This window comes from Lichenostomus cassidix, chromosome 20 (assembly GCF_008360975.1).
Source record: "Lichenostomus cassidix isolate B80296 chromosome 20, HeHo_3.0, whole genome shotgun sequence".
NCBI classification, from domain to species: Eukaryota; Metazoa; Chordata; class Aves; order Passeriformes; family Meliphagidae; genus Lichenostomus; species Lichenostomus cassidix.
In genome coordinates this window covers 2765065-2787589 of record NC_139500.1, presented here as the reverse complement: position 1 = coordinate 2787589, position 22525 = coordinate 2765065, and the positions used below count along the sequence as shown (strand labels likewise).

The 22525-nt window shown below is 38.9% G+C and overlaps 1 protein-coding gene across 3 annotated transcripts; it reads left to right on the top strand.

Moving 5' to 3' along the window:
* Positions 1 to 3568: 3568 nt before the first annotated feature.
* On the top strand, positions 3569 to 22249 carry CTCFL (CCCTC-binding factor like). Of its 3 annotated transcripts, XM_085079490.1 has the most exons (14): positions 3569 to 3763; positions 4832 to 4970; positions 5315 to 5452; positions 5559 to 5761; positions 7371 to 8268; positions 10945 to 11211; positions 12192 to 12444; positions 14044 to 14217; positions 14905 to 15038; positions 15687 to 15807; positions 16838 to 16987; positions 17648 to 17808; positions 18571 to 18691; positions 19821 to 22249. In XM_085079490.1, exons 6-14 carry the CDS (start codon positions 11053 to 11055, stop codon positions 20015 to 20017), a joined length of 1470 nt encoding a protein of 489 aa, XP_084935616.1. In that variant the 5' UTR covers positions 3569 to 3763; positions 4832 to 4970; positions 5315 to 5452; positions 5559 to 5761; positions 7371 to 8268; positions 10945 to 11052; the 3' UTR covers positions 20018 to 22249. The 3 variants fall into 3 exon arrangements, with proteins under 3 accessions (XP_084935616.1, XP_084935617.1, XP_084935618.1); XM_085079491.1 differs by lacking the exons at positions 3569 to 3763; positions 4832 to 4970; positions 5315 to 5452; positions 5559 to 5761; positions 7371 to 8268 and adding an exon at positions 8308 to 10422; XM_085079492.1 differs by lacking the exons at positions 3569 to 3763; positions 4832 to 4970; positions 5315 to 5452; positions 5559 to 5761; positions 7371 to 8268 and adding an exon at positions 10417 to 10534.
* The last annotated feature ends 276 nt before the right edge of the window (positions 22250 to 22525 follow it).

The window sequence follows — 22525 nt, the reverse complement described above, 5'->3', positions numbered from 1 at the left end:
GCACACACAGAGACTTGAGTCCATATCTTCATCAGTTGTTGCAGTATCTGATATCAACAGCCACTAGCACTCTTATAATTCTGAGGGTTATCTCAGTGAGATATGAGACACTTGATCACACTTGGGTGTGATCTCAGACACTTTGAGCTCTTCTCTCTATTTCTATTCCCCTGTCTTCAGCTTCCCCTTTACCATTTTAGATCACTGTGCCCATAAAATAAGGTTGATCTTCATGTCCACTTGTCCATACAGTCTGGGTGTGTGAAGACTGAAGAACTTCTGACAAAAAGAACTGTACAAATAAGCCTGCTGCCATTTCCTCTGTTTATAACCAGTCCTAGCAAAGTATCTGGAGCCTGGAAAAGGTGAGATGTTTGTGCCAACTTGTGACTTTTTTATAGTGATGAGGCTTCTGCCATGCATGTAAAATGTTGTCATTGGTAGTTTGCAGAACAGGAAGTCTGGGATTCCCAGCTAAGTTTCAGGGAACTCTTTAAAGGAATAGAATTGATGTGAGTATCTTGTAAAGGGTGTTCACAACCCACCCATTGCTCATGTTTGTGAGGCAAAGGGATGTTCCCAGCAAGGTTCTTGCTGGGGCAGCCAGCAGTGACTTGCAAGCCCTGAAAATTCAGGATGTTAGAGCAGCAGGGATCAGGATTGTAGCTCACCTTTCTGCCCTGCAAGTCTAAAATACTGCAGAGCTGAACCTCCCCCTGCAGGAACACCCCCTGGGACTGTACCCTCTATCACCTCTGCAAAGCCTTTTATTATGTTTGTAAATAAGGGAAGAAAATAGTGAGGTAAGAGGGGCTGTCCTTCATGCACTGCAAGGCCAAACATTTCTGAAACGGAAAACAAAAATCTGGTGGGATAAGAGGTGCTAAAGACTGCTCCAGATAGGGCTGTGCTGTAAACAAACATAAAATCCAAAACCAATTTAATAATGATGGTGCTGGTGTTTGTCTTCAGAGTCCCCATACTGTGTTGCTGGTGAAGCCAATCAGAAATATTTTGGCCAAATGTTTTCCTTTTAAATCACATCATTAAGTACCTCCATTAAAAAGAAAATGGAGCATAATCTTTAGCAATACTAAGCATAGCCCTTTTTCAGAGAAGTACAAAAATACTGAGTGCTTTTTGGTGGTCAGATATGTCAGTGTACATAGAAATAACTGAGAGTGCACCAGCAATGCTCAGTTATCAGGAAGACAGTAGGCCAGTAAATTATAATATTGTAGCACAAGTAAAATCAAAATGAAAGCTTAAATACAACAGTGTAATACAGCAGGATCAGTCCTAGTGTTTCTAGGTTTTGAGAGGAAGAAAAAATCCCCAAACCCAGAGCATTAATTTCTGCCAATTAAATTACAGTCAGGCAGGTGTTGTGCAAATTTTCTAACACTGCAATCCTAACCTCCCACAATCTTGCTATACAAACTGTGGGCTTCTCTTGAGAAGACACTAAATATGCCAAATTGGTGGCACTGTGTTATGAACATATGTCCATTAAAAATCACATTAAGGATTCCAAATGTTTTTCATTTGTGATGGCAGCAGGGCTCGAGTGCAGATGTCCACTGGGAATTCTAGACACTTCAGCATCAAATTACTTGTATTTAGGTAACACCTCCCATCAGAGGATCTCAAAGCGTATCACAAACACACAGTAAGCCTCAAGCCCCTGTATAAAACACACATAGTATTTGGTGCAATGAAATAACTGGAGCATATGCAAATCAGGGCCAGGATTTTTTTTTTTTCAAGAATCTTCTCATTTAGAGATTCAGCTTTTAGACAGCCAACAGAAGGCATTAAAGGTTTTATGTGAAGAGAGTGAATTCTCCCAACACCCACTGTCTCCCACACAAAAAACCCCAGATGTAGCACCTCCAATGGCTCAGTTACAGTGGTCTTGAGGTGTTCACCCAGTGCTAGTGGGTGCTGCTGTCTGGATTGAATTTCTGGAAGATTTCACGAGTGACAAACAGGGGAGGTGGTAAGGCCTTTTAATAAAGAGTTGTCTTGAATGTAAGGTTTATTTTCCATTTAAATGAGAAATCTTTTTTAGTAGTAACTGCATTATAATACTCATCTAATAGCTGATACGATTTCTTCTGATTGAACTTTTTTTGGCACTTTTTCTCTGTGCTTCTTGACACTTGAATGTGATGCTTATCAGGTGCCTTCTTGGAAGCTGTCAAATCATTTAAATGTGCGTGAATCTGACATTTCAAGATGACAGTGTTCAACAAGTGCCTTGAAAGGAGGGGTTTTGGATGTTTGCTTTGATGGACACTATTCAGGTTTTTCAAAACAGAAGTTTTTGAGCCATCCAGGTTTTACAGACTTGCTGGAACTCAATAAATGTAAAGGTTTTTAGACAATCAGAGAAAGTGTAATTAGAAAACTTAACTCATTGCTACAAAACAAGGTACAACAAAGCACTCACAGTGAGACCTGATATTTGTTAATGGCATATAATAATACTCAGAAATTCTACTTCCCTCCCATCTCTAATTCTCCTACATATTGTCACCTCCAAAGAGTTTGTCACTTGGGTATTTTGTTATAAAATTGTATTTTTTTTTAAGATTCTCTGTGCTGTTCTACTAACGGAAGAGAACTGCCTCTGGATTGTAATTTCTGTGGTGGAGCTGTGCTCAGCTGACACTGAGCACACTGCAGCAGCTGCTGGACTGAGTGCCACAGAGCCCAGATCCAAGGGCAGCCCTTGCAAGCACACAGACAGCAGGGCAGGGATTGCTGTAATCTCCAGAAGAAAACGTGAGCCGTGCAAATTGCCTGCAGTTGCAAAGGAGTCTGTGAGTGAGCTAAGTGCTTATTGCAGGCCTTGTGCAGCCCTGTGTGATATTTCCACCTCACAGCCCCTTCCTGCAGGCAGATCTTGGGCACTGACCCGTCTGCAGGAGGTCTGAGCCCCTGGCACACGTGCTGCACTCTCCTCTCCACGTGTGCTGTGTGATCCGTGAGACTGAGCCTCTGCCACCCGGAACGACAGGGAGCAGCAAACCAGGGGCACAGTGCTTTCTCACCTCCTTCTTTCCAACCCCAAATCACACAGGATTTGTCTTGGGCATGTTGTAAGATATGATGTTTGTGGATCTCTACAAAAGCAGATGTAATTTTTAATTTTGTCTTTTTTCAAAATGAAGTGGCTTGTTCGGATGGTGGAGGAGTGGAAAAAAATCCACAGATTTATCATGATTAGACTGAACTTCCATTAGCCTGTCCAGCATTTTGAGCTTGACAACAGACATTTCTCAAAACAAATGGAAGTAAATTTCAGCAGCCAGGAACATGCACCAAAGCATGCTTAAGGTCTCTAAAAGCAGTCACCAATGTTTGATGCTTAGTTTGGTATCAGCTCAAGTGCTCAGACCTGAGCTGTGTTTTAGGGCAAGTCCTGGTTGTGCCACAGTACCTGCCAAGGCTGACATTACACCATGGGCAGGGCACACTGGGTTCTTGCTTGTTTTTTTTGTGCTTTGGCAGATAAGATAGTTATTATTGTTATTATTATTACTTTATTTTTAAGCTCACTTTTACAGGCTCAGCTCTGGAGATGGGATTGATTAATGTAATTTTAACTTTGATAAGCAGTTGCTCTTCTGGAGCCATTTCTGGAGCTGTGACTCTAATCTGGGGACTCTTCATCAGAGAAATATTGCCCTTTTTTAAAAAAAACTCCTGTCAGGGATCAGTGTGAATATGAATAATGTGGTACCTGACCAGTGGCCCGGTATGTGTAATCCTGTTAGTTTAGAAGCTCTACTCATCTCCTGCAGAAGGTCTCATAGTCATGTGGAGAGTTTGGAGCCACCAAGACTTTGACTGACTGCACCCTGGCCACAACAGAATTATGATTTTTACATGGTTACTGCAGCTTTGTTTTGGTTTTTTTTCTGGATGAGCACGAGAATCACAGCCAGGAGAGAAGGGAACAAACCATACTAACCAGAGTGAAAAACAGTCAGCATAAGGCTTGCATTTCCTTTTACCTTTCGGCATCTGCTCTGCTCAGCCACACAAAGCCCAGATGGCTCTGAGATTCTCCTAGTTTGGTTGATAGTTCCCAGCTAGAGGAGTTTAAAACCTAATTAGACATGATCATTATCTCTTCACATTTTTATCTGTGCCAAAGGTAGTCCTTGCTGGGTCCTCTCTTGGTTACTGAAATGCAAATAGTAAGTTTTTACTTGAAATGAAAAACATTTGCTATAACCTCTTTTCTCCTTCAATAGCAACAAAAAAGCAGCAAATTGAGCTGAACTCTGTTTTCTGTTTCAAGTGAGATTTGTTCTATACCTTTTTTTCCTCAGGAAAATAGCTTTGATAAATATTTCAAGCATTTTATAACACTAAAAGCCAAACAACAGGATAGAAAAGCTGATTATGCAGAAATGAAAACTAAGCTACATCTAAAGGTCAAAAGGCAAATGTGCCTATGTCAAGCACTACATACCTTTTGGTTCTTGAACCTGGCTGGAGGAAAATCAACATTGCACAAAAACCAATAATCCCGGTAAAATTTCTGTTTACTGGAAAAATCTTATGTAAGTGTTAACAGGTCAGGTGAAATCCTACATACTGTACACTTATGCTTAGCACCATTCTAACAGGAATAAGGCAGCATCAGTGAAGCACAATGGGATTTTTTTCAATGTAAAAGCACTTTTGTTTGGTCAGTGTAAATGGTTCCTACCAGACAAGTGCCACAATTATGATTATTTCTACAAACAACAGTCACTAAAAGGATCAGGAGTTCAACCGGACCCTGGAAATCATGCTTTTTTTCTTACGCTTTTAGGAAAACAGAATTCTGACTCTGCTGTATATGCATCTTTGACCATCTGTAACTGCCTCCAAATTTACTGATTCAGGATGATACATATGCATATGAGTACTGTTCATGTAAAGAGGAGCTTCTTATATGTGTGCTTAAACCGGTATGTACAAATGAATAGCAACCAATTTGCATTCTCCAAATAAGATAAAAAAACCCCACGTATTTCTTAACCTTGTAGGGTTCAGGTATTTGCTCTGCAGTGAGGCAGTGCCTTGTTGTTTTGGGTGAAGCAGAAATGTGCTCTGGCCAGGAGATCTTAAACAAAAGATGGGTATGAATGACAGATCAAGAAACCTTCAGTTTGTAGAGGCAGCTCTGAATGGAGTAATAATCATGATTCACAAAACATGGCACCCAGCTATTCTCATTTTCTTTCTAGACACTGCGTCATCTTGATGTTTAAGATTACAAGGACCATAAGGCTGATTTTGTTTCTTCTTACAGGAGCAGAAAAGATGTACAGCTAAGCCTGCTATACCATATTTCCATCACCAGCTCCTGATGGAGAGACATGGGGCTATCTGGTCATGGTCTTTAAGTGATGATTCAACATTGTAGCAGTGCAGAAGACTAAGGTTTAAGGTATCTGTGCTGATAAATATCATGGACTGCATCACCTGCTGTTCAGTGAAGTGACATTAATGCACAAGTCATTAAATGTTCCTTTAAATGTTCTTGTTTTCTTTAGATTTTTGAATCAAGAAGCTTGATTCAGACTCCTCAGGAAGTTTAACACCCAAAACGATTTGTTATCTGAGCTGGAAAAAAAAGTTCCCAGGAACCCACTGCTCTCCTGAACCCACCAACTACCTGCTTACTGCTGATTTTGCAAGGTTTAACGTGTACTTGCTGGACATCCACGTGGAAGCAGAATTTGAACTCCTTTGGGTTGTACATCTCACTCACAGATTTATTAGGACAATCATTTAATTGTCTCACTCTTCGGTGATCCTATTAACTTCCAAGTTTTGTTGTCTGTTCAGCTGTGCACAAAGATCTGTTCTCAGAACTGTTTTCCTGATTAAAGATTAACAATGCGATAAAGGAAGGAAACATGGGCATCCTTGGAGTTTGTTTCTTACATCAGCTGGGTTAAACCTTTACTATCTTTTCGCACTGTGTATCTTCTCTTTGTGTTTGGCAATCAAATTCTGCACAGCTCCAGCACGTTTCCCCCAGTTTAGTCAAAACAAGAGGAAAACGTTCTGTTTTTTCAACTTTTAACTCTTTGACCTTCACACAAACAGCAACAGAAACCTCCAATAACTAACTAAGGGGAGTTTTAAATAAAACTTTCTTTGCTGTCTCTCGGATTAAAGAGTATTCTGTAAAAACAGTGGAAGTCACTGAGGTGTAGTTAACTGTATAACCACACTAATGTCTTTTGAAATGGAAGAAGTAATATGCTTCCCAATAAATATCCTTCCAAACAGATTCAGGCACGCAGCTCTGCTGTTTGCCACAAGCAGCAAACTGTGTTTTACTGGGTGGCAGGAATGTTTCTAAATATATCATAATGTTAGATGAAACATTTAATAGACAAATTGCAATTATGGTTAATAATTTTTAGACCACTTCCCTGACTTATGTCTAAGCAATCAATCATCCCTTGTACTTTCAGCTCCAATAAGCTTGTGTTAAATATTTCCCCTTTTGTATATCCTACATCTGTACACTATTATGTCTTGGTTTTTTGTCATGCTATATAATTATAATCATTTACAGTATGGAGCAGGATTTTAAGAGCATAGACAATACTTGAAAGCATTAAGTCTTTTAACTTAATAGAAGCTGCTTTTGTTCTGCTGCAAGAATCACTCATATTTAAAAAGATGATTTGTCTCCTCAAAGTCAAGATGAGCACTGGAGAGAGAGCAAAGCCTGCCTTTCCCCATGCCTTAGGCACAACCCGAATTTAGCTGATCCTGCATGAGCAGCACAGTCCAAGCACTGTGCCCTGAGACAGCTCTGCAGCTCTGCTCACCCTCCACTTTGCATGAGAAGTGGCAATTTATAGCCTGCCTAGACACTAGTCAATCAATACCCTCCAGCAAGATTTCCATCTGGCTTTGCTTTGCTGTGCTCCCATCTTCCCTCTGCTTTGGGGATTCAGCAGGGAAACAAGTAGGACTGTATGTTCTGATGTTCCTGGGTCTGAGGTCTGGTTAGCTTTTATATGATTGTAGCAATAGGGAGCAGAGAACTGTGCTCTTTAGGGCAGGCAAGAAATCCAAGTCAGATCTGAATCTTAAATGATGTCTGCTAAAATAAACTGTAGCTTCCATTTCAGAACCGGAGGTCTGGGGGAAAAAAAAATTAATAATATTCTTCTTTCCAAGTGATCAAACTGTCTGTTTTCTCCTGGGAATATTCCAGGCCAGCACTGAAGCACTGACTTAATTCTGAATCTGCAAGTTTCAGTTGCTTACAACAGCATCAAAAAGAATGTAACTTATTTATCTCACTCATTAACTGACATGCTTTTTTTTTTTTTATTAAGGTTTTTGGTGGTCTCTGAAGAAATGCTTCATATTTCTGAAAGTGGGACACCAAAGGAACGAGGAGCACCAGAATATACAGCAAAAAGATTTCAACCATTTAATGACAGCTTCAAGACCTGAGCAATATTTCAAGGAGCCAGATGAATCGGAACATTATAAACATATATTCACTTTCTCTGAAGCAGGTGATGGTGTGAAGGGGGTTATCTGGCGCTGTCATTATTAAGAGGGGCAATATCTCACTGCAAAAGAGGTGCTGAAGGTATGATTGTCCCTGGGGTAGGAGCACAGGAAGGCGAGCATGTTTGCAGCCCGGTGCTAAGGCACACACACCGCTGACAGGTGCGGTGTGAACGCGACACATACTTGGAAACTAAAGTGAGACATTGGTGGAAAGTGAAAATGGAAAACTTTCCAGATGCCAGGTGGAAAATGATATTAAAGCTGTCAAAATAAGTCACAACAAAGACTGGGTTTTCTCATAGACTAACAGGAGTCATGTTCTGGAGAAGAATGGAGGTTTCAGCTACAAGAGGGAGTGTCATAAATGTAACAATTATGAGCATTGGAGGTTAAATTTGAGCCTATTTGGTTTGGGTTTTTTGCTTTAGTCTCTTTCTTATTCCTCTTTTTTTGTTGTTCTTGTTTTTGTTTTTCTCTTTTAAGTACACTGCAGCTGTCCTGATTTACTCTCTGTTTTGTGGACAGGTCAAAAATGTGTCAATAAATCCCAGTGTCATTGCTTCACACAGTTATCTATTCTGGGCCTAATTCCAAGCCCAGTTAAATTGATGGCAATCCTTCCATTGGCATGGGAGGACTGCAGTTTAGAACCTGTGATGGAGGTGCAAGTCATCACCGTTGAGGCTGGATAAACAACCTCTGACGTCATCCAAAGTGAGTTTCTGAAACACAGTAAGGGAAGCAAACCTTGAACTACATTTTAAGTCAAATATGCTTTATGTACATGGTAATGGAGATTTTTAAAAAGTCAGCTCCACCTAACACGCGTTAAAAATCTTAAATATTGTAAAAGTCATTATACAGATTTAAGACTGACAATCTGAACAGATAACCCAGTATTCAACTTTTTTATACTTGGGTGGAAAACCACAAATCAGGACAAAGTTTGCTGTGTTTCGTTAGTGCAGTCAAGGGTAGAATTTACTCTGTTGATTGAGGATTTTAGTTGTCCATGTATTCACTTTCATGCAGTGGTAGATTCTTATCAGCAATTTATCTGCAATTTTGTGGCTGATTTTTTTTTCTTTATATTATGTTACTTTAGCACAAGAAATTGTGCCTACATTAAATTCCTTACGCTCTTCATAAAATACTCCTAACAAACAATAATTCATATTGAACGTTTACCCCCCGAAGTATAATTATGACTTAAAATATAAAATGGCCCTCTATTCTTTTTGTGACAGACTTTTCATGCAGGCTGTTCATATGTTAGAAAGAACCAGACTCCCAGAGGAGTGGGTAGAAGCTTGATTGCAGCTACAGATAGACGATGCAGCAGCAGCAGTAACTGGAGACTGTACACACAGCACACCATAATGGCCATTATGGAGTTGTTAACCTCTAGTGTGTCAAAACCTACTCAGAAAGTGGTTGAATTTGCAGATTGCTGATCCAAGTGGTTCCTTTAAATTCAGCAAAAAATGAGCTGAAGGGTTATTCTGCGTTTGAGTTATAAATCCTTGGAAATATCGGTTAATAATGGAAATAATGACAGACCTTTACTGTAGCTGCATGGATGGTGCTGGTATTAATAATGCAGAAGTGCAAGGCAGGACAGCTCTTAGAAGCTGATGACTGTTGAAGTGCAGAAAACCTCATTAAAATAACCTAAAGGATGGTCTATTATTATAACAACTTTTTTCCTACAGTGCCCTTCAACTATCCTAATTGCACAGGATATGTAGCAACTTGAAAAGATTCAGAGATGTGTAAGAAGTAAAATCTCTGGCCACAGTTACTGGCAGCCTAATTATGTGAATATATTGTGTACCCTGCATCCCATTCTTTCGTTTTGAGAGCCTGCAGATTCGTGGATGATGAATAATGTGGTGTTTAACGAAACTATCAGCCCTAAATTGCTGGAATACGTACTCAACCTTAAATAAGTGCTTTGGATTTGTGTTGATTCTGAGTAGCAGAATAGTTATGACTAACTTGCAGCTGTAAAATGTAAAAATTTTGTATTATTTTTGCATTTAAGATTTTACAGAACGGTGGATAGGAGTAGTTGTTGTCAAGGGTATTTATGGGATTTTCAGTTGCTGTCTGTGAGGATAAGGTACAATAACCATACATCATCTGACAGTACAGCTTGAAGGCAAGTGGTGTGGGCTGCTGTCTGTGCTACAGATATTTCACAAATGCCAGTTCTACTGTGTTACTTCCACAGACAAGGAAAGCCACTGCTTGGTTTGGGGCTTTGATTAGTGTTCAGTAACTCAGATTAACAGTTTCCAGGCCACAATGGGCTGCAGCCCCTGTGCAATGTACTCCACCCTGCAGTGCACTGAGCTAATATTTAGAGGTAAAGCTCCAAATCTGTCCCCTGCACTAGCATATAATAGAGTATTCATAGCAAGTGGGTTTCATAAAATGGTTGATGGCAGGAAATTACTAGTCTAGAAGGGTACACAAGATTAAACATCCAGTCGCTCAAATTGTGGAAGTTTACCTCAAAGACATTTTCACCCTGCCTTTAGAGAAGTCTTTCAACTTGTTCTCATTGAATAACCAACCCTGGCCTAAAGTACAGTGTAACGATGCTTACATATTGCTGCACTGCCTCTGCAAAGCCACTTGAGCCAATTTTGTACAACACTTGTGTGGCAGCAGCACCAGGCAGCCCTTCAGCAGCTCTCCAGCACAGCTCCCCACTGGAGGCTTTCCGTCGCAGAAGCATGGCAAGTGCTTTAGATATTTTGCAAGTGGAGAAACCAATTGATCTCAGCCCCGTGGTCTCTCTGTAGGTCCAGAAGGTTAAGGGCGTACAAATAAGGATGAGAGATCTTCCTTTTTGCTCAGAGGGTGAGAAAACGGCAGCTGCTGGGCGCAGGGAGCAAGGAGCACCAGGCACCCCTTGCATTGGGAGGGAAATGTCTGCAGGGTCAGGGATTTGTGTTTTGTGGGGAATTAACAGGTGAGAAGCAGTTGTTCAGCACAAGCTGCTATGCATGAGTGGGCTCCTACTCCAGCCACTGCTGAGGGAGCAGCACAGGGAGGCCCAGGGCCGCCATGCCGAGGTGCACAGCAGGGCCTCGTCTGCTGCCTGCCCTCAAGGGGCAGCCTGGGCACAGTGGCCTCAGTGCCACTGCTGTGAGGGACCTTGGGGCTGAGGAGCCCTGGGTGAGGAGCAGTGGGTGCTGAGGGTTAGGGCAGGCAAGGGTTTGGGGCTGATCCTAGAGCTCTGTGGTTTGTCCTGGTGTTTAACCTGGAACAGGTTCGCTCAGCAGCCTGTGGGGCCTAGGCCTGGCCTGGCTGACCCGAGCGGAGGAGAGGAGCAGACCACAGCTCAGACTGGACACCTGTTTTCCCAATTCTCCTGAGCAGGGTGAAAAACACCTCCCTGCACTCAGAGTGTGTGAGGGTGAGGAGCAGTGGAGGGAGCCTGGAGGTGCTGCTGGGGCTGGCCAGCCCGTGGTGCACAGCTGCCCCGGCATGGCTCTGGCCCTGCAGGAGGGAATCCATGTGTTCCACGACTTGGAGCTGGCGCAGATCCATATTTTGCAAGAAGAAGGGCAAGAAAAGAGTGCAGAAAGCGAGGCGACAGAGAAACCACCAGACACACTCCTGATGGAGGTACAAGTTCTGGATAAGGTGAAAGTAGAGATATGTTGTTCCCTGTAAACTTCTATTATCACACTGCTTTGGTTCTGACTTAAGTATTAGTATTATTTATTCAGATTTGTTGGGCTTAAGTGTCCTGTCCTTTGTACATCTTTGTATAATCTCAACCTATTTATAAAATAACAAACTAAAAGTTTAGGCTTTCTGGATTCACAGAATATTCTGGGTTGGAAGAGACCCAGATTATCGAGATTATATTTAACTGTTGAAATTCGGGCAAGTTTTTAAAGTTCACCAGTTTGGTACTATTTGGTTTAACAGACTTGATCTCCTAAGTGGAATTACACAATTTCCCTTCTTAATTGAATTAGTTCAATACTGCAGTAGTTGTTAAAGCTGGATGTGTAATACAGTCCCATTTGAAATTAATTTTATTAAAAAGGACAAGCAAATACTGGTATTTGTTCTGTGCTAGCTATTATATTGGTTTTGCAATAAAATACTTTTTTTTCTTATAAAATTTATGCACTACTGGATAATTTCTGAGGTAGGTCATATTTAAGTTTAGCTATTGCAAGAAGTATAACAACCTGGTTAATTGCTATATGATGAAGAAGGCATTACAATTAGTCTGCAGAAGTCCTAAATTTGTTAAAAAAACAGAGGTTATTTCTAGTTTTCTTTTAAAAGGTAAATGTACTGCAATGAAATTTTAAGTATTTTCTTTCAAAAATAATGCTACAAGTTTCTGTGTTCTCAGTGCTGCAATCTTAAAATGATGCTCTGAAATTTTATATCAAATTTTGAAGAGATAGGGCACAATTTTAGTAATTGCTCACTTCCCAGTTAGGCTGCTGTATGCTAAATGCAAATTTTTGTTGCAGTTTTGTCCATCACATATAAGACTGAAAATCAGAATGAACTGGTAGCTTGTTGACTGCTCGGTTGATTTGCCACTAGCGACTGCCTTTGATTGAGAAAGTTGTAAAACATATTCTTTTTTAAAATAGATTGACAGAGATAATGGTGCCATTGCATTTGAAAATAACATCCAGCAACTGAGCCCATCTGAAGAGGAGGAAGGAAAGGAAGTTTTTTCCACTGTTGGGGAAACAAAGAGTCAGAGCTGCAAAGGGGGTGAGGATTTGTCAGAGCTGTTCAATGAAAGCAAAGAGCAGGAATATCCAACTGCATCAGAACAAACAGTTGTAAGAAATCTCAAGAATCTAAAATTTGAGGCTTGTGCTCCACATCAGGAAAAAGGTAAAAAGTTAATAATCTTTGTAGCTCATTTTTAGATGAGGCATGTTAAGTGAGATTTTGAACTGAGGTTGAAATTTTACATTAAGTACTCACAGTGGTAATTGTTTAGATTAGGTTAAGTCCTAATATCCTGTTAAATTTGGAAGAAAATAAAAATAAATTTCAGCCCTAAGTACTAGAAGACCTTTTCAGGCTGATGTGATCTGCCTTGTGTTCAGGAGAGACATTTTGGATGGTGTTTAGAAATTAATGGTCTTTTGAACAGTGTGTGGTGTTTGAAACCTCCAGGGAGATTTCAAAGTTAATATTGTATAAATGCCTTTGAATGAACCTGGTAATTTATTTAGTCTCTTGATTCACTCACTCAGCTTCAAAATGTGCTAGTTTGAGGGTTTATGGTTGAGCTTAGAGTGGTTCCACGTTGCCAGCAGAGAATGGTGGGCAAGAATCAATCAATAGCTGTCAACAAAGCCTCTCCCAGAACCTAAATAAGAGCAACAGAAAATGGCTGATTTAAGATTTTAGAAACCTAAAAGTATGTTACAGAAGTTAAGGACTGACTCAGAAGGGAACAGATAAGCATCTGTTTCCCTAGAAACTGCGAGTGTGTACTGTAAAAATTGGATGACATCAGTGATGTTGAGTCTGTAAATGTGTGTGTTGTATCTGGATGTTAAGGTATCTTGGCTGAGGTTCTCTGTGGATATTGTACAAATTGTTAACGTCCCCTGTTTTAGTTACAGCCTTTCAAGGAAGCACATTTGAGCAGCTTTAACAAAGCTAACAATGATCCTTTGTGTGGGCATGAATCCACAATGAATAAATGACAATAACGTGGTTTTGTTTGCTGTGACTGAAGTGAAGTGTTATCTGCACATCTCTGTGTGGTATAAAGCATTGTATAAAATGCATTTTGGTCTCAGCATGAAAATCATTACAGAGAGCACACTTGGGAGCTGAGACAACTGTTCTGGAAAGACTCTTCAAATATGACGTATTTGCCATTTCACAGTTTCAAATCTTCTTCATAACTGAAAGTATTGCACATTTAATCATAACTTGTTACTCTGAAAAGAAATCCTGTACTGTTGTGCCATGAATTTTATTCCATGACTTCTTCAAATAACCAATTTTGTCCCCTGAAATCCAACCAGTAATTTTAAAGAGGCTTTAACATCATCTTTTTTTTATATACACTTTACAGATTCAGGAGTACCAGAAAGCTAGGAATACCTTAACCTGCCATTTCCAAATCTTTGAATAAACTTACTTAGTGCTAATTACACAGTTGTTATCAAGAAGTTTGTTGCACAGGTTGTAAATCTTACTGATGGTATTGAGAGAGGAAATCTCATCCTGTCTTGGAGGTGAGAGCTAGGGTAGGAGTGAGGTTTTGGGGGATTAGATTCTAAACTGTATCACTAACAAATAGCACAATTCTGGGGGCAAATCACTTAAGTCCTAATGAAGGCCTTTGATGTAGAAGTTTGAAGTATTTTTACCCAGACTAGAGGGACTCTTTAGAGATTGGTAATATTTTTTTAAAAAGTAAAATCATTATTTTGTGATATTTACAGCAGAAATGTGTCTTTGTTCCAGCAGGAGTAAAAGAATGTTTCAGCTGTTTTTTCTGCACGTTCACCTCAGTCAAATTATCAAGTCTTCGGCGTCATTTGAAAACCCATTCAGATGAGAAACGTCATGTGTGTCACCTCTGCCCTAAGGCCTTCCGTACAGCAACTCTGCTGCACAACCATGTGAACACACATACAGGTACCTGATGCTGGAAAATACCTCATTTTACATACTGTCTGCAAAATTGAATTAGCAGGGAAATGGCTTTGCCTTGAGCAGTGCTCTGTGATCGTTTTGTGCTCACAAGTTTCTCTGATTTTCTTTGGCATTCCACACTGAAAAGATATCGTCTGTAGTTAGGAGCTCTCTGTGTGTGTATTTGTTTATTTTGTTAAATACCATTCTAACAATTCTTGTCAGCTGAATAGTGGCTTCAGTTGTGCTTCATTCTTACATGCAGAATAGAATTTTGTGGTGTTTTCATTTTGCTATATAAACATATGAAGCAAAGTGATAAACTGTGTTTATAATAAACTTATGGCATACATATATATGGATGAAATTCTTTACTCAGAGGGTTGGGAGGCCCTGGCACAGGTTGCCCAGAGAAGCTGTGGCTGCTCCTGGATCCCTGGAAGAGTCCAAGGACAGGTTGGATGGGGCTTGGAGCAACTTGGGATAATGGAAGGTGTCCCTGCCCATGGCAGGGGTGGAAAAAAAAGAGCTTTGAGGTCCCTTCCAACCCAAGCCATTCTATGAGTTATTGTATATTAAAAAATCAAAATATCAAAAAAGGTTCTGTTAAACAATTCTCCATGTTGATTTAAGGCAGACAAATCACATTGCTATGGTGTTAAATAAAATTGCAATGGTGTGTTCTTGCAGGGAACAAACCCCATAAATGCAGTGAGTGTGACACAGCCTTTGTGACTCGGGGGGAGCTCTCCCGACACAGGAGGTACAAACACACTTTAGAGAAGCCTTTCAAGTGCACAATATGTGAATACTCCAGTGTAGAAGTAAGTACAGCCTTGCTGAATCTTCTGGGAGGGTTTGTAGGCTTTCTCATGCCAAGATTTTAACGCACACAGAATTTTTGCCCAGATTTTTAACCTTGAGAGGTTCAGACTCTGCTGATGGCCTTGGACACACTGATAGATTGTGTTTATCTGTTATGTTGCTGCAGTGTTACTGTGAGGTGGCTGATGGCGACAACTTTGTGGTGCCATGCATTTAATTTCATTTCATTTGTGTGCACATCTTTTCATCCCCATCACGCCACAGAAAAGGAACAAGTAATCTGAATTCCTTGAATTAACCCTTAACTCTGTCCATGTAGTATTCGTAAATAAATTGTGCCAAATTAATATTTCTACAATTATTTAGGTTTTTTAGGTATCTTCTTTTGAAATTCTATCTTTTATGTTCCTATTACAAAATTTCTCCTCTTGCTAATGTCGACACTAAACATGGAAGTAAGACAATCTGGGGAGAGAGTGCAGAGGTGTTGCTAAAACCACTGACTGTGCAGGAAAAAACACAAGCATGAGAGTCCTAATTCAATATTTTAAATTACAACGGGTGTAGTAGGTAAAATTTCTTCTATTTTCATTAATTGTGTCTCTAATGTAGATGTTACTTTAGAAAATCTCTTCTTTTTCTCTGAGGCCAGCAAAATGAGGCGACATGTTCGCTCGCACACGGGAGAGCGACCTTACCCCTGTGACCTGTGCAGCTATGCCAGCAAAGATGCCTATAAACTGAAAAGGCACATGTTAACTCACACAGGTAAAACTCTGGGCTAATGACCAAGTCTAGGGCCTCAGCTCCTTAATATTCATAGGGTTGGAGTGATCTAATTGCAGCTTCAAAATTAGCCCTTTTTTTATTTGGGATTTTGAGTAAAACACACCTGAAAAATGTTCTCTTTCAGAGTTCTGGATTTGGCTGTTGGCATCCTAGCAGTGCTAATAGTTAGTCTTGATGCTCCTCCTAAACTTCTTTTATATTAGAAAAATATTCTGTTTTCCATGGGTCAAGTTGTCACTTCTATTTCTCAGTTAGTTGATTTTACATGGAGATGTATCTGACGAGAGATTTTTAAATATCTGTTCAGAACATGGATATTGCTGTGACCCCAGTGTGCCAGCAACTAATTTGGTCAACAAAGAATTAAATTGCTTTCACATCAAAAGCAGTGTGTTCCTGTCATAGCTCTGTCAACCACTGGAGTCCAACTGGAAGAGTTCAGGAGTGTTACCCACTACTGGCAGGGATTTGTTCCACAAAACCAGTCTGAAGTTGGTTCAAATTTGTGTCATTTGCCCATGTTGATGTAATTTTTAATGATACTCACACCTGATGTGGCTTTTTGGGGAAGAAAGGCAAGAAAATAATTTCCTCATTTCCCTTCCCACCATTATTAGTGGGTGGTGATGTGTCACTTTTATCAACAGCTGTTGACTTTCTCTCCTTGCATATTTGAGGATAATTCTGCATTTTTGTACATGAAGTATTCAAGGCAAAATAGATGATTATTAAAATAATTCCTGATTAATAATTTAACATTATATGAATGGCTTTATGCTTCGTCAGTTTGACTTGTGGACTCAGAAAGCCAAGATTTTGTGTGGCAATTAGTTATGTAAACTTCTGGAGACTTGTTTGGCCTTTTGTGCACTGTCAACTAATACTAACTTTTGGTTGGTCTGGAAACTGTTGCTGTTAGAACATGGATGTTGAGTTCCGTGGGGAATTTGCATTTGTATCAAATAATCAACATTTCAAAGCATATGTTATTTTAATTTCTTTTTAATAGGTGAAAAACGCTATGAATGTTACATTTGCCAAGCCAGATTCACTCAAAGTGGTACCATGAAAATCCATATGTTGCAGAAGCATGGAGAAAATGTGCCCAAATACCAATGTCCACATTGCAGTACCTTTCTTTCCCGAAAAAGTGATCTGGGTGAGTCTAAAGGAAAACACTGAACATGAAATGTGGAGAGAAGTAAAGGTGAAATTTTCACAAAATTTCGCCAATGTTATATCTGACCTCATATTATCACAGTATATTTTAAGTAAAATGCATTCATTGTTTTACAGGTAAGCTCCTCCTGCAAGGAGATGTGGTGACATCTTGTGGTTGATGTTTTAATTTGTTTAAAATGCAAAGTAGCAAAGATTTGGCTTTTTCTTGTTTTTAATTACTTGGTACCTGTGGCACTGTGACCTTCTGTTTTTCAGAAGTGTTGGAGGCAATAGAGCTGACCAGTAACAACAAAACCTATATGAAATATTAAGTTCCCATAAATACATGAAAAAGCCACATTAAAACTGGAATTTTGAAAGTATTTTATTTGTTAAATGATTTCCACTGAAATCAGTAAGATTCAGGCTTATAACTGCTTGATTTCTCTGGGAAGTTACAACTTCTTGCTGCAACTTTAGTTTAATCTTAAACTAATTTGTCTGTTTTACCCCTACTGCAGAGAGCACAGAAGGTTCTTTTGTGTTTTCCTCTACAAGGTTTGCATTGCTCAGGGCTACACACAGCCCAACTCTTGTCCAGAACTGTGGAAATAAAAAAACCTGCCATTGAAATGAATTGTTTTGCATAACTGTTCAGGTGTCCACTTGAGGAATCTTCATTCCTACATGGAGGAGGCAGTGAAGTGCAGGGACTGTGAAGCAGTTTTTCACGAGCGCTACGCTTTCCTTCAGCACAGGAAGACTCACAGGAATGAGAAAAGATTCAAATGTGCTCAGTGCAGCTGCACATGTAACCAGGTATTTCAGTTCCTGAACATACTGCTGACTCGGTTGATGGTGTTGCTAGGTACAGCTGGCTTGAGAAAATAACAATTTTTGTGACTGCAGTCCAACTGAAAGAGTGTAGCTGTGCTTATTTCCTGGATAAACCATTCACAAATAAACAGGGAAACTGAAATGCTGAAAAGGAGGAGACTATCTTCTGATAAATCTTTTGTAGATGAACTATTTAAAAGTATAAAGTAAGAGCAATCACTTTCAGGGGTGTTGTGATAAAGAACAAAATACAGTATTTGAGCCTGAAATGTGATTTTCAGCTGTGATGAAGAATAAATTCAGTCTGAACTGAAAGTTTTATTTTAAAGAGTACATTTAGGATTGCTAGAAGAATTCAGCAAGGAAAGTAAGAAATTATTATTAACTTCAAAATCATTTGCAATGAGAACATACTCTCATGTTGGGTTTACTGTGCACACTTTAAAATAAATGTGACCCTTTTTCCACATACTGATTTTACGTGTAAAACTTTACTGCTTATCTGGGAACTGAAAAATGATAAATTTTATTTTATGCCCTCCAAATGGCACTGTTCTTTTAAAGCAGAATTTTAAATCATGTACTGGAAAATCTTCAGGAGTTTTATAGAAGTTGTTAACTAAGTCGGTCTTCCACTTAGTGTTCCAAAATTTGTCTGTCAGAGCTGCATTTGCTTTGTGTGTGTTAAATTGCTTACATAGATTCAGATTTGATTGATATATTTGTTCTTCATTATGCTAACAGAGTAATATGTGTAAGCATGCTGAAAGCTGTGGATTGGTGAGGGCAAAAACTGCTACACCCAGAAAAGGAAGCAAAGGCAAAAATAAAATCCATGAGAACCCGAAGCGTGTTAAGCCAGAAGGTAATCAGTGACTAAGTTAGAATTTAATCATGTAAATTAGAATCAAGACTAAAAGGCTAAGGCAGTGAATCTTCCCTGCTGCTTAATTACTGTTTCACAGTGAAGCTAATAATGGAAGAATACTTCAGAATAGGCTTTATGGTGTGTCAGAAGCTCTTGTCATGTGAGCTGGGTACCATTCTGGGCTGTTCCCTGCTCCTGCAATCAAGTTCCTAAAATCCCCTCCTAGCAATGCTTTCAGATAATTTTTGTGGAGTAAGAGACAAGAAAGGAGATACACCTCAGGCCTAGGTGTCCCTAAACCTCACCTTTTGGTCTATCAGATTGTATCTGCGCCGAGAGAAAATTTGACAGAGTGAGAAGAAGAAATGTTGGAGCTTTTCTGAATCTAATGAATATATATCAGCAGCTGAGTTTACATTAGCATTGACACTTCTGTTTTCACTGGTGAGGCTGTAATGGTATGGTTAGAGAGAAGTGTTACAGCTGCAGTGTTGATGTTTTTGCAGTAATTAGATTTTGCTGTTTATTAATGTTTTCCTACATGCAAACAATTTCTTTTTGAGAGCTTGTAAATACCTTCATCTGAAAGCTTGATTTTTCTAGAGCTATCATAATGTGTCTTCAGATGCTGTTCATGCAAATATTCCGTTCAATAATTGACTCACACAAAACCTAGAAATTTCTGTTCTTTTTCAGAAGGTTTTTCCCCAAAACTGACATTTGCAAGTATTTTTATATCACTGTCCACTTCTTGCACAACTTGAAGGGCCCTGTGGGATCCTCAGTGTGGCTTTGCAAATGATGACTTGTGAGACTGGGGCTGTCAATGATTTGCTGTTGCTAATAATTAAAAAAGAAAAAGGATGCATATGATAATTAAATTTCCAGTTAAATAATACTTGGTTTTTCTCTGATGAGAATACCAAACTCAGTAACATGGCTTGTAATGTAATATTCAACAGAAGTTATATTCATTCCCCAAGTAAAGTGTAGGATAAAAGATGTGCTGTTGTTACATATTGGCAGCATTTCCTCCACAAAATTAAACTGCATATTTGTTAAATTTATTGAAATATTTGCTTGCCTTTCTCATTAATCATCCCAATATTTAATTTTTTTTTCCAAGTTGCCCTGAAATCATCCCAAGATGTCTCTACTGTGAAAAATGCACATTGTACCTGTGAGATTGTTCCTATTTTTGATGGGATAGAAACAGCAACTCCGAGGGAACACAAAACAGAATCAACTCATGAAATGGATCCTCAACATGATGGACAAATAATGCACAATCAGAATGGTCTTCCCTGCTCTCAGAAGCTGTAACTGAGCAGTTCAAAGTGTGAACTACCTCCAGTTAGAATGGTAGAAAATATGCTGGTTGGACAATGTTGAAGCCTTCTGTGCTTGTGTTTCTTCTTGCTGCAGTTTCTACCACATAACCTAAATACCATTGCAAAGTGCAAAAGTTAGAGGGAACCTTCACCTGGTTTATTACATGTAATAATAGAACAGAAAAAAATAGCTGATTTTAGAGCCATTTATTGAAGAATGGGTGAGTTGTTTCCCCTTGTATTCATTTTTTTTCCAGCTTTACTCACAGAATTGCACACTGATCTAAGGCCAGTTTATCCCTCAGTAATTGTATCACTGAGAGCTGCCTGAATGTCAGTGTCTATACTTTGCTGAGGTGAGCACATGAAAGGCAATGATTTTTTAACACAAGGAACAGTTACTAAATCTCCTTTCTGCAAACACTTTCGTTTCTGATAGAATTCACGATGCAATAGAATGCATGACACAATTTGGTGAAAAAGCACTGGTTCTTATGCCTCACACTACTGGTAATTAGAAACTAATCTTTTGTCTGAGTTTTTATCAGCTGGGCAGACAGAGCTGTGTGACAAAAATGAAGCAGGAACAGGGTGTCAGAAAAGTGTGGAGGATCCCCACATTCTGGGAATTCAGAACCTTGTGTGACTTCAAGCTGACTCTTTTTTGAATGCAGGTGGTATCTGCTTTATTTATTCCTCCTTTTCCTTTAAATAGCCTTGCAAGTGTTCCCATGTAGGATTGTGATCCTCCATTTAGCTCCAGATCCAAAACACACCCACGACTTTGATTTTAATTAGGTCTCCAATGCAGCACAATTGTATTACTTAGAAAAGTCCATGTTTGTAGTATACTTAAGAATCAGAAAGAAATTTAACTGTTAAATACAATTCTCTAACTTTCCTTAGGTTATAAGAACTACTGGGTTTAACTCTTAATAATTACTAGAGTCATTACAGTTAGTACTATTAATTTTTATGATTCTTTACAGTGATCACAATTGCCATTTATGCACTATTCACACTTTTTTTTTGTCATTTATAATTAATACCTGGAAACCTGCTCATGAAATCTTAAATACTTTTAAAATATTAATCTTTAATGCTGCTATTCTTCTGCTACATTTCATTCTAAATAAGCACCAGCATAACTAAAATGTATTAATGATATTGGGTGTGTAACAAGTAAATTTAATTGAAATGGGAAATCGGAAATCCTCATCCCAATTTCCAGATTAACATCTGTGTTTAGCTTCATTATGGTGTAGAATTCAACCAGAATTAAATGGTTTGGGTTTGCACATTGGACAAGCTGTGGTTGCTGGTTCTGCTGATGTGGTTGGGGCAGAGAATTCCTGTGCTGTGCACTCCAGGTGAGCTGCAGGCTGACAGCAACTGCGACTGTTAACCTTTCTTACTCTGAATAGTCTGTTAAAAATGAAACCTTAATTTTTTGCCAGTTTATTGAAATTTAACCTATACTTGGTAATGTGTCTACATGTCTGTTCTAGGTTAACTTCTTTAATTCAGCAGCTGTTCTGTGACCCAAACCAGTGCCAGGAGCTTTCACTGCCACCCAGTGTCCCCAATATCTCTGTGCTCACAGTGAGGAGATCAGGGAGGATGTTGGTATTAGCAATAGATAATTGCTGTTTTACAGCAAATAATCCCATTTACAGAGACCACACCAAAGGCCTCATCAAGACCTTCATCAGTCAGCTCAGCAAAATACATGAGCAGGAATTACCACTTTTGTAACAGAAACCTCCTTCATTTTCATAGCAAACTCTGAGAAGTCAGAGGGCTTGAATTCATCAAAATTCCTCATTGGTTTTGTCTTTTCTATTACAATGCTGTTACTTGAGTGTTTATAAAGTTCATCTATTTATTGCTCTGCATCTGTTTACATACTGGTAAAATTTTCGTTTGTTTGATCTTACCAATGACAGGACTTAAGAATACTTTTGTTCATGATAATTGCTTAAATAATATTGTTAACTTTATTCTTGTTGTGCTGTTTCCATTTGTGTTATAAATTCTAAGAAGCAGATATCTTTGTTAAAATTAATTTTAGAAGTTGTTTAAATTCCTTGATCAATTTGCTGAATATATATTGTTCATTTGAATTGTTAATAACAAAGCTGACTCATTCTGTGCTGACATCTAAAAATCAGACTACAGAAAGTGGAATGTAAATGTAATAATAAAAGATATTTTTATCTCTGAACTTTCAGAGTTGTTATTTCAGTAGTTAGAAGCTAAAATGTGTCATTTTGGAAATCAAGAAAGAATGCTTTGACCTCCTCAGGAGCCATTCCTAGTGGCCTCATGCTTTTTAACAGCAGTGATTGTTCTTCATGATTAAGAATTTGCATAACTATGCAAATGCAAATATTTGCATCACTACTCTGATTTATATTTTACAAAGATAATTTAATTTCATTGTATTACTCACATATTTTAGACCAGTAGGTATGTATTAATAATTTTTAAGGCAATATAT